Source organism: Myotis myotis, unplaced genomic scaffold, assembly GCF_014108235.1.
Source record: "Myotis myotis isolate mMyoMyo1 unplaced genomic scaffold, mMyoMyo1.p scaffold_m19_p_6, whole genome shotgun sequence".
NCBI classification, from domain to species: domain Eukaryota; kingdom Metazoa; phylum Chordata; class Mammalia; order Chiroptera; family Vespertilionidae; genus Myotis; species Myotis myotis.
The window spans coordinates 30,114,050-30,126,509 of NW_023416368.1; the positions used below are offsets into that span (position 1 = coordinate 30,114,050).

The window sequence follows — 12,460 nt, forward strand, 5'->3', positions numbered from 1 at the left end:
CACGGCATCTTTCTAAACACACAGTAGGAAGACTGGTGGGTGGTCTGGTGCTGTACAGGCCGGCTGCAAAACCCTACTCTAACAAACAGGGAAAACCCTCTGCCAGCCAGTTTTCTAACTGAAGCTTCTAAGATCAAGACCAGCCCCACCACATGGGAAACAACTCCAATGCCACCTCCCGCTGCTCAGGAGTCTGTGGTAGCTTTTCTTGTTTGTTTGTTTGTTTTTTTAATTAAAATGAAAACCAGCACAGTATTAGTGCTACAATAATTTACCTGCCCAGACTTGGGGGTGTTATGATTGCCCATTATTGTACCTTAGGCAAAAGTAATTATGCACATCCTCACAAGTCTCTCTGGGGAACCAGCTGATTACCTGAGACAGCCAAGAAGTCATCAATGGAAGTGATGTCATCGACAGCATCTGTGAGAACACGGACCTGTTTTTCCCACTGCTCTTTAAAAAGATCCATGTTCTCTTGGGCCAGCTTACTCTGTGGTTTTGCTGCTAAAGCCAATGCAGCATTAATAACCTGCAAAGATCATCAAGTTCAATGTTTACTTTTCAGAGTCATGAAAACAAAACAGGTGGGATAACATGGTCAGTAGAGTGGTGATGGCTTTGTTACATACGCATTTTACAGGACACATGATACCACACGTTTCACTATAACACAAAGCTGGAATAGAGAAATGTGAATGTAGAAGCAACACATTTGCAATAGAGATATAGTAATACACTGAAAATATGGACAATCACAAACAAATAAAAATATCTAATCTCCCCACTCTGTGATAGCAACTCTATTATATTCCAGGCTTTTTTCTCCTCATATACATATGTATATATGCATGTCAAAAAATACACAATTAGAGTTATGTGCTACATAAAACTATCTTATTTCTTTTAAATACTTCTCCATATCATTAAATTTAAGTCTAAAAAATTAACTGTTTATTCCATCTTATGGATGCACATCACTATTTTCCTACTGTAGGATATCTACGTTTGTTCCAGTTACCCACCATTCTTAATAATCTTGTGATATACATTAGGCATTTCAGGTTCTTGATACATTATCAAAGCACAATTGTGAATAATATATTGTATTCTAATTCCAAGCATTTTTCTAACAGGCATATTTGACATATAACAACATAAAGTATAAAATTTGTGAAGTTTAAAAAGTTATTTCTTTAAAAAATGGCTTCGAGATAGAATTCACATACCAAACAATTCACCCATTTAAACTGTACAATTCAATGATTTTTAGTATATTCACAGTTGTACAATCATCATCACAATCATAATTTTCATCACTCCAAAAAGAAACCCTATATCCATTAGTAGTCATTTTCCATCAACATTCCTTAACCCTATCTCCTGGCAACCACTACTTAACTTTTTGTCTCTGTGGCTTTGTCAATTCTGGATATTTAATATAAATGAAATGATATTAATATGTGTATTTTTATAACTAGCTTCTTTCACTTAATGTTTCTGAGGTCCATCCACATGCTATAAAATGTATTAGTATTTCATTCCTTTTTATTAATCAACTAGAGGCTTAGTGCATGAATTCGTGCATGGGTGGGGCCCCTTGGCCTGGCCTGCGGGGAGGGATCACAGGAGGTTGGCCTGCCACAGGAGATTGGCTGTGGGAGCGCACTGACCACCAGGGGGCAGCTCCTGCGTTGAGTGTCTGCCCACTGGTTGTCAGTGCATGTCATAGTGACCAGTCGTTTGGTTGACCGGTTGTAACAGTCACTTAGGCTTTTATATATATATAGATAATATGCCATTATACGGCTGTATTATATTTATCCATTCACCAGTAGATAGACATTAGAACTGTTTCCACTTTTTGGCCATTACGAATGCTGCCGCTATAAATACATGTTTTTGTGTTTTCATTATTCTTGGGATATAACTATGAGTGGAATTGGTGGATTATATGGTTAACTTTATGTTTAACATTTTGGGAACTGCCTTACTGTTTTCCAAAGCAGCTGTAGCATTTTACATTTCCACCAGCATGTATGAGGGTTCCACTTTCCCCACTTGATTTTTTTTCTAAAATTATTGTTATCCTAGTGGGTGTGAAGTGGTACCTCACTGTGGTTCTGATTTTCATTTCCATGATGGCTAGATGGGTATAGTTCTTTTTATGCACTTACTGACCATTAGTATAAATTCTTTAGAGAAATATCTACTCAGATTCTTGGTATTCACTGAATGAGTAATGAAAGTAGTATGAAAATGAGCTGAGAGAATAATAAATTAAGATTTCTAAGCTCTGGTAGGAAGGGAGTGCTACAGGGTTGGTGAAGGAATTAAGCAAAAGAGAAAAAAGAGAGAACTCAGGGACACAGACAACAGTGTGGTGAATGCGGTGGAGGGGTTGGGGGTGGGGGTGGGAGTGGAAGAGGGTATATGGGGGATAAGTGGTGCTGCAAAAAAACCACCAAAATTTTAAAAAATACTTAAAAGTTTAAGTACAAGGTGCTTATGGGTTATTAAAAATAAATGTTTCTAATGCAACTTGGAAGGGAAGCAAAGATAAGAGGAAACTGATGGTGATGGAGTGGAGATCTGGATGAAGCAGAAAAATAGTTATTAAACAGGCATTTGATAACACAAACTTGATGGTATGAGTTGGGGATGGTTTTTTTCTAGGTAAAATAAGAACCACAGCCCTAACCGGTTTGGCTCAGTGGATAGAGCGTCAGCCTGCGGACTGAAAGGTCTCAGGTTCAATTCCGGTCAAAGGCGTGTACCTTGGTTGCAGGCACATCCCCAGTAGGAGGTGTGCAGGAGGCAGCTGATTGATGTTTCTCTCTCATCTATGTTTCTAACTTTCTATCCCTCTCCCTTCCTCTCTGTAAAAAATCAAAATATATTAAAAAAAAAAAAAGAACCAAATAACTACAGGTCATGTGTATAATTCCCAAATGATTGGAGGGATATGCCAAAGAATCAGCCCCCCAAAACTGCAGTTGTAACAAACTGAAGTATTAGACCTGCTAGACTGGTGCAACTGTTCCTCTTTCCCACTAAACAACAGGAAGTGAAAACTATCAAGACAATCAGTAAAAGATTCCAAGGCATATGGGGACTATGCCATCCAGTTAGTAATTACTAATAGCCCACTACTTTCTAAAGTGTATGGGTTTGAATGATAAATTATTTGGAAGAAAAGCCATCCTATCTCTCTCGTGTTATGCTGTGGTCTCTCATATTTTCATCATTTCAAGGCTTGTTTTTTGTCTCTTTTTCTTCTTGCCATTCATTACCACTAGGTGCTTCACCTAGTGGACTATTAACTTCATTAATTAACTCATTAATTCATTCATGTTTCAATGAATTAGAGTGAAACAAGGCCTTGTAAGAATATTTGTCTGAAGAAAATGTTTCCAATGAGAGCCAAGTAAACATAGACCAGGACTTAATTATATGTTTTAAATACTAAGATAATTTTCCCTCACAGAGAGGAAATTGCTTTCTTTTGTTCTGTAATATATCTTATTGCATACAGTATAATGGAGGAACAGCACCTTGCCTAAGGTTAACTTTCTCATTTGACTACAAAACTTTCTCATTTTTACAAAGGACACCTGATAAATGGAACTGCCTTATGATTCAGCGATCCCACTTCTGGGAATTATGTGAAGGAACCCAAAATCTAATTCAAAAGAATATATGCACCCCTAATATTCATTGCAGCATTATTTACAATAGCCAAGATCTGGAAACAGCCCAAGTGTCCATCAGAAGATGAGTGGATAAAAAAGCTGTGGTACATTTATACAATGGCATACTACATGGCCGTAAAAAAGGGAAACTACCCTTTGCAACATCATGAATGGACCTGGAGATTATTATGCTGAGTGAAATAAGCCAGTCAGAGAAAGACAAATATCATATGATCTCACTTATATGTTGAATCTAATGTACAAAATAAACGGACAAAATACACACAGAGACATGGAACAGACTGACAGCTGTCAGAGGGGAGGAGAGTTGGAAGGCTGGATGAAAAAGGTGAAGGTATTAAGCAAAAAATACGAACAATAAACATATACATAACACACAGACACAGATGTGGTGATAATCAGAAGGAAAGGAGGGTGATGGTAGGTGCAGGTGGGCAAAGGGGGCGGGAGGAATGGGGCAGAAAGAGACTTTACTTTGGATGGTGAGCACATGGTGCAGTGTGTACATGATGTGTTACTGAACTGTACACTTGAAGCCTGTATGGTTTTATTAACCAATGTCACCCTAAAAAAGAGAGATCATCTCTAAAATGCCCTCCTCAAATTTTAAAGACTCGATTGTCAGAAACCTGTTGTTGGTGATGAGAACAGCAAATCACCAAAAATGTGGGTGCTTTCTCCCCTCAAACAACAAAATAAAGCCATTTTCAGATTACTTCCTCCTCAATTCAAGTTTAATCTCCAATATTTGAAGTTAAAGTCAAGTGACTACTAAAAAGTTATTATTTTAGAACAGAATTTCCCATTTCCAAAAGTTAATTTTGGTACAGGGGACCTGGAAAATGGGGACAAAAACTCTTCTCTCCCCTCCAGAAAGGAACAATGAGAACTAGGAGCCAACTCCAAACTGTAGGTGGGGCCACTAAAGAGCTGCCCCTAGGGAAGCTGCACCCAGCAGAGGGGCCAGGGCTGCCTGAATGCAGGACCCTGGGCATGAAGCACAAAAAAAAAACAGCCTGGAAAATCCTAACAGGCATTCCATCCTTAGACAGATGTTGACAGTAGTGTCACAATAAGGAAACATACACTTTAACCCCTAGAGTGCCGGGGAGCGCCATCGCGCTCCTGTCTTTCGCCAAAAGTGCCGGTAGTGCTATCAAAGCTTTGAAATGGCATCCAGTTCTAAGTCTGCTTTTATTAGTGATGACGATATTGCTAAATATGTCAATGTAGTAAAGGTTTCCTTAAGTTTTTGAATATGTAACTTCATTTACTTGTGATTCATAACTTTTTTCCTAAACTGCTGTAAAATCACCAAAAATGCCTTGGCAATTTTAGCATAGTTCCTAGGATATTGGCTGGCACTCAAAGGGTTAATGTAATAACTGTCTATATGCTATAGTATATTAAATACCACCTTAAACTCCTGGTGAATTAACTAACTAATCTAGTTTCGATCATTGGCTTTGACTCGAGTCTGTTATCAAACAAGCCACTGACTGCAGAAGAGAATACCAGAGGGCTAGAAACCCCCCCCCACCCACTCCCATGAGCCTGAGCTCAGTGTCTGCATCAGGATGAAGAGAAAGGAGAGGGCTCCACTCAAATCCCTCTTCCTCAAAGTAACAGCTACCTTGAAGGGGAGAGTCCTTTGAGCATGAAATACATGGACCAAGGCAGGCCACATGCAGCTCCCAAAAGTGTTTGGTTTACCCTCCTCAAAGAATTGCAACATTTTAAAATTTGTTACCAATCATTTAAAATTGAGACTTGACAGAAACATCTGAACTGCTGACTTCTCTTTAAAAATAATGAAAGGACCTCGCAACACGCACATCCCCATTTTCATTAGGCTCTATCTACTAGACTCCTCGTGTGATTTTTTTCCCTCGGCTTTAAGATCATTTATATAAATATTCTTGGTAGGTGTGATCAGCGTATGTTACCATCTGTTTCAGCCGATATGTGAAAGCATTGTCGCTTTTCAAACATTTAAAAACCAAATGGAGAACTAAAGACATTAAAAACAAATACTGATAGGGCAAAATGGCAAACTTAAGGAGAGAATGCCAAATCTTGAGAAACATGCTTTAAATTTATTTCATACAACTTGGTCATACATTAACTTTCTGGAGGTTATTCAATCCATTGTGTTTATTATCTATCTGTACAGCTAGCAATCACTAGTAGATTTCATCACTGGATTAAAGCTGAGGAACTGTCAATCACATAATGTGGATTCACAAACTGAGCCCATCACACTAATATTTAGATGAAGCAACTCTCATTGGGAAACTAGCCACATGATTGAGAATGACAACAAATGCCCTAAACTAACCTCCATACCAGTTAGGATCTCAAATTAGTAACCGGGTTTACTGATTTCGATCACCTGCCTTGAGTGTCAGGAATTATTTATATGAAAGAGTACTGGACAGAGTATATTTTAAAGTTGGTTGCAGACGTAACACAGAAACTTCCTTCCTGTGATCTCTATTCCATTACTCCAGTTCCCTTGCTTATTCCCATTTATCCGTGGCCACTGCCATCTGGCAGGTCATTTAGAGAGAGGTAAATGTAAATCCTCAAAGTATGCCCATGAGCATTCTCTATCTGGCAAATGGGAGAGGCAATCTCTTCCACCGAAGCAGCATTTACACTGCTTATTTTGCCTGGGAGTGGCAAGGATACCAGGCCACACAAATAGGATCCGTTCCCCTCATGGGATACACCATTCTTCTATGTGCTTCAGAGTATTTCTCGCTTAACCTAATCCCATCACCAGTCTTCCAATATGCCATTATAAATGGAGAAAAGTTCTCAAGCTTTTACTTTGGTAGCTGGCTTAATTACATCATTAATATCTGTATCATAAAGCTACTTTAGAACATTACAGAGTAAGGGTTCCAGCTCTTGAATCTTTCTCCCTCCTTCCCCAACACAGAAACACCCAAATACTGGGCATTAGGATGGAGGGCAGGTGGGTAGCTATTATACTTTTAGGCTTGTGGGGTGGCCATCATGATTACAGGACTGCCAGATGTTGCAGGTAGCCCTTCGTTCAAGAAGGATGTAGACTGAATAGTGTGGTCACTGCACACCCACTATTTGCGAACAGTGGAGGACATTATGCATTTTTATTTATTTAAGATGTTTTATTTTATTTTAAGATGTTTTAATTGATTTTTTTAGAGAGAGGGGGAGGGGGAGAGGAAGGGGAAGAGGGAGAGGGAGAAACATTGATATGAGAGCATAACATCGATTGGCTGCCTCCTGCACACCTCCTACAGCGGATCAAACCCGCAACCCAGGCATGTGCACTGACCAGGAATTGAGCCTGAGGCCTCTCAGTGCACAGGACCATGCCCAACCGAGTCAAACTGGCCAGGGTACTACGCATTTTTAATGAAGGGCAAGAGGATAGAACGTGTGATGCCCTGAGGAAATGTCACTTGTAGTTAAACAAATTTCTCCAAGATTTGCAGACTCTGAATCAGTGTTTTGTCTTTAAGACTTCTATCTAAAAACCTAAAAACAAAACCAACAAAATAAACCTCATCTCCACTCTAACCAAAATTCAATCTGTTGGTATCTTACAGCATTGCTGGTCATACTTTACCTGAGGGCAAAGGGCTTCTAGCTGGCTCGCAGACATTCGAACAAGCTTTACACCTTCTTCATTGTTTGAAATAGAGCAGGCCAAGTTGGCGACCTAGAAGAAGGAACACATAAAAAGATCTTTGAAGATTTTTCTCTTGGACTGCAAAGAAAAACAAACGTACACTTACCCCCATCCCTGACCTTTACAGCTTATAAGGACACGTTTGGTTTTTTTCTAGCTCTGTGCTGAGGAAATTATAGATTCGTAACACAGGTCACACTGTAAGCTGGTGGCCGAACCTTGAAACATCCCACGGCCTGTAACTCACAGGCTTGACGTGGGCTCTAACCTGCCTAAACAGTAACTTCAGACAGAGGTTCTCCTAGTGAGGGCAATAACATGAGAAAAGCTGTGGCATCAAGGGCATCAGGAAAGAATTGTTGATATACTCAAATAAAATGTACTTTGCAGCTGTTCTTGAAGTAAGGAAATAGAAATTCTAAGTTATTATTCTCATTTGACATGTGAATGGATGCTTTTCATTTGAACACAAGGTTATTTTTCAAATAAAAAAATAGCATTAAGAAAACATCAAGGCCATCCTCATCAGGAAAGGAAGAAGAAACAGGGATGATGTTCTATCATTAAGAACAAAACTGTCCTCCAGCTGGGTTCTCAAAAGCACTGACAGCTGGACTCTTTCCTGAACAATGCTATTTCACTTGAACTAAAATCTTTACCTTCCCCTCCAACTCTCAGTGACAGTGCTCATGCCAATCTTTCCAAGCTGTGTCATACGTCCTCTGCTGTAGCTCTGGCTATGCTGAGAATGCTGCTCTGTAGTGACTGCTAGGGCTGTGACCAACTATCCATGTTCCTAAATGAACAGGCTTGCTAATTCCATTAGTAACATGGAGACCAACTGAACACATGGTGGTGAGACACATCTTTCCCCCAGTTGCAAAGTGAATTATGAATGGCAGTTGAATATCAGAGGTACTTTCCAAGAATTTAAATGCCAGAGTAAACAAGGGCAGTGACAATAACCTTTGATTTTTTTTTCACTCCTCCACCCAATTTAAGCACACAAAGGCACAAGAAAAATGGCTGTTGTTTGCTGTGTTACAGTTGGAGATTATCATTTTTCTGTAAGACTGCTAACTATCAGAATCCTGCAATGCTAATCACAAGAAGAAACAAAAGAACGAACATGCATTTAAAAATAAAAGGTAAGGAAACAAAATTAAATCAGGTCTTTAATGTTTAGTGGCCTTCAAAATCACATAAAGAAGTAACAGATATACTCCCTGAAGACTACAATCCTACTTTCTGGTGTTGCCGGGACCTGAGCCAAGAGACACTTTGCTCTTTATGATGACAATTTATAGAGCTGATTGAAGATTCCTATTTGTTTTGAAATTACTACGAAATATGACTAAGCTAAATTTTGTAAACTTTTAAAAAACACTATCCCTCAATTATACATTTTATGATGCTATAATGAAAGAGAAAGCTTAAATTAGATGAGTTCATGAATCTACAACTTCTACTGTCATAAGAAGGAATTTTAAAAACAAATGTAAAATGTGAGGGTGACACTAATCTAGCAGTTTGGAACTAACAGAGACCCCTGTGAGGTAAGTGTACTAATGCCCAGCACCCCGCCCACGCCCACCATTGAAGAGACCAGCCAAATGTTAGCTGCAGAAGGCCTGTCACTGTGTTTCTGCCTTCCATGCTCTAGTCTCTACTCATACACTCTCCTTTCAATTTATGTTCTCCCAATTGTATGAATCTGGAAAAACATATTTAAATTAAGAAGCAAACAGATTATATAAAGTGTTTTCTACTATAGGTCAGACACATGAGTGTGTGTGGCTGAGGGTGAAATGGCTGACTTCTGTAAAGCATCTTTCCTGATATAAATCCTAACAAAACAAAGGTTATGGAAGACTTGTTCTTTATTTTAAAACACCGTTTAAAAACATTTCTAACGTACTGCTGAAGCGGTCATGTTCAACAGGAGCACGCTGCCTGTTCAGGAAGCCACCCTGCCTAACCTGGGAGGAGGCAGCGGGTGCCTGTCACTGACAGTCTTCTCCAGATGGATGCTCAACTCACCCCCCAGGGACAGGCTACTCACTTCTAACAATGACAAATGTGCAAATGCAGTATCTCAACCATAGCTCTCTGGGAGGCTAACCTCATATAGTAGTGCCAGGCTACAGTGAAAACAGGGTGAGGGGAGGGCTTCCTAAATGCCTCCTTCTGGGGCTCTAGGAATGTGGGATGGCAGCTAATACTGAGACTGTGAATTAAAAACACTCAGAGCAGCTAACTCCCAGAGAACCTGGCAGAGCTGAGACTTAGTAATGAGCAGTATCTCTACATTTGTTCTGGGAATAAATTATTATATCTTTGCTATCACAGTAACTTGAGGTATTAACAATTTAAATGTCTTTGGTCTTGCTAATCCAAGAGGTAGGCTGAGACTGACACTATGACTACTAGCTTTTAAATCAAGAAGGCCTCCCCCCCACCCCCAACTGATTTTAGAGAGAAAGGAAGGGAGAGAGAGCAAGGGAGGGGGAGGAGAGAGCAACATTGATTTGTTGTTCCACTTATTTATGCATTCATTGGTTGTTTCTGGTACGTGCCCTGTCTGGGGATTGAACCCCAACCTTGACATAAACAGGATGACGCTCTAATCAATTGAGCTACCCGGCCAGGGCATGAAGGCCTCTTTTGCACTGCCTAACCCATGTAAGTCTGGATCTTGTTAAAGAGCAGAATATTTCAGAAAACTTGCAACTCACTGATAAAAAAAAACAGCCCTGGGTTTTTGCTGGTTTCAGGAGTTAGTCCAGTAACAATCTGTGCTGTGAAGGAGACGGTCACAGCCGGGCTGTGTCAGATCAACAAATATGACAATTTGTACATGACAGAAAAACAACTTTTCAGACATTTAGAAAAGCTCCACCTTTACTCCACACCTGATTTTCTTTCCTTAAATAAAATTTATGAAACCAAGTTTGTAGTAATAAAATGTCCCATTATGACTATTTCCCTCTACTGTACATGTACTGATGACTTTAAATAAAGTGCAGATTGTTCAAGTCACATACAGTTCTTCCCACTGCTCTCAGTAACGGCACATGGCTTTACATTCGGATGAAATGTGACACTGCCCCTTACTCTGGAACCTGTGCAGGAAGGTTTTTTCTGTTCTTGGTGATAAATTAATGACCTACTCTAACATCTCATCCATTCTGTGGCATAAAACAAGTAGAAAACTGTGGAAAAGGAAGCTTTAACGTCTAAGTGGTAACATCACGACCTAGGTAAGAGGCCATAAGCTCACAACCTGCATCATTTGCCACTGGCTGTAAGTCAAGCTACCACCTGAGTTTTTGTCTTTAAAATGATTGAGTCTGAACTCTCAAAAAATCCAAAATAACAGTAACTCAACTTTTCCAAACTTGTCGTATATCTGAGAAGTCCCAACTGCATGTCATATAAATTTCAAAACCACTCAAGAAACTTCTAATAATTACTCCCCAACCCACAGGGAAAATGATGATGGAACAGAGGTCAAACCTGCATATTCCCAATTTCCAGAGAAGGGTGCTGGCTACCTTATTAGGAGGAACAAGGTATGTTACCAAAAAATGAAGTATGCATGGGTGATAGAAAAGTTCCACACTGGATTGTGGTGAAGTTTGCATCGTACTGTAAATTTAGTAAAAAAATCACTGAATTGTATACTTAAAATGGGTAATATTTATGTTACATAAATTGTATCTCAATAATGCTGTTTTTTGTTTTTATTTTTTAATGCAGGTAAGTGATTAAAGGAAACTGTCAGAGGCTAGAAATGAGAAAGCAGAAATTCAGGCAGGCAAGCAAGCACTGAAAACTGTTCACTTGGAGTAGGGGTGGGTGGGAATGGGGTACAAACTATTCTGTGATCAGAACTTGTTTTTTGTTTGTTTTTAATATATTTTTATTGATTCCAGAGAGGAAGAGATAGAAACATCAATGATGAGAGAGAATCATTAATCGGTTGCCTCCTGCACACCCCCCCACAGGGGTTAAAGAATAGAAATTACATTATTTACTTGGCTCAAAAAACTTTCAGGCTTAGGAGGTCATGTGTTAGTAGTATCCCTAAACAACTGGCAGAAGCAAATATAAATGGAAATTTTCTCGGATGAAAGGTGATCTAATCCCAGGTCTCAAAGAATCCCCATGTACGAAATGCCAGAATGTGAAGTCACAATAAAAATGCAGAAAGTACATAAGGAAATAAGCCATCTGGGGTAGAGTAGGCAAAAGAACTGAGTAATCAAATCCACAATAACTACAGATACTCAAATGATCACACATGGAATATTAAAAATATTTCTTATGTTAATAGACCTAAAAAAAAAAAAAAAAAAAGTAACCAAAGTAGAGACAAGGAAAAAACACACTCAAAATGACGAGGCAGATTTGAGCCCTCGCCTGTGTGGCTCATCTCATGCACAGTAGGGTTTCAGGTTGGATTCCCAGGCAAGGCACAAATCTAGGTTATGAGTTTGAGCCCCAGGCAGGGTGTAAACGGGAAGCATTTGATGTTTCTCTTAATGTTTTTCTCTCCCACTTTCTTCTCCCTTCCTCTCTTTAGAATCAATGCAAAACATATCCTCAGGTGAGGATTTTTTTTTTAAATTACTGAGGATTAAAAAAAAAAAAAAAAAAAAACAAGAAAACTAAGCAGATTTGAGAAAGATCAAAATTCAATTTTGCGCCGAAACCGGTTTGGCTCAGTGGATAGAGCGTTGGCCTGCGGACTGAAGGGTCCCGGGTTCGATTCCGGTCAAGGGCACGTACCTGGGTTGCAGGCACATCCCCAGTGGGAGATGTGCAGGAGGCAGCTGATCAATGTTTCTCTCTCATCGATGTTTCTAACTCTCTCTCTCTCTCCCTTCCTCTCTGTAAAAAATCAATAAAATATATTAAAAAAAAAAAATTCAATTTTGCGTGAAAAGTTATAGCATCTGGCACTTCCAGAAATTTAAAATAATCTTGACTAAACACTGCTGAAGGAAGAATTACTAACTTGTAAAGTCAAACTTAAGAATTACTTAAAAAAACAACAAAAATA

General features: G+C 39.2%; 1 protein-coding gene across 2 annotated transcripts in view; it reads right to left on the minus strand.

Moving 5' to 3' along the window:
* Positions 1 to 12,460, minus strand: part of CTNNA1 (catenin alpha 1) — a 182,521-nt gene that overhangs the window by 16,096 nt on the left and 153,965 nt on the right. For both annotated transcript variants that reach the window (XM_036313850.1, XM_036313851.1), the window contains exons 10-11: positions 7,333 to 7,425; positions 376 to 532 (exon numbers count right to left, since the gene is read on the minus strand). In XM_036313850.1, coding sequence (XP_036169743.1) covers positions 376 to 532; positions 7,333 to 7,425 — 250 coding nt within the window. The remainder of the gene's footprint in view (positions 1 to 375; positions 533 to 7,332; positions 7,426 to 12,460) is intronic.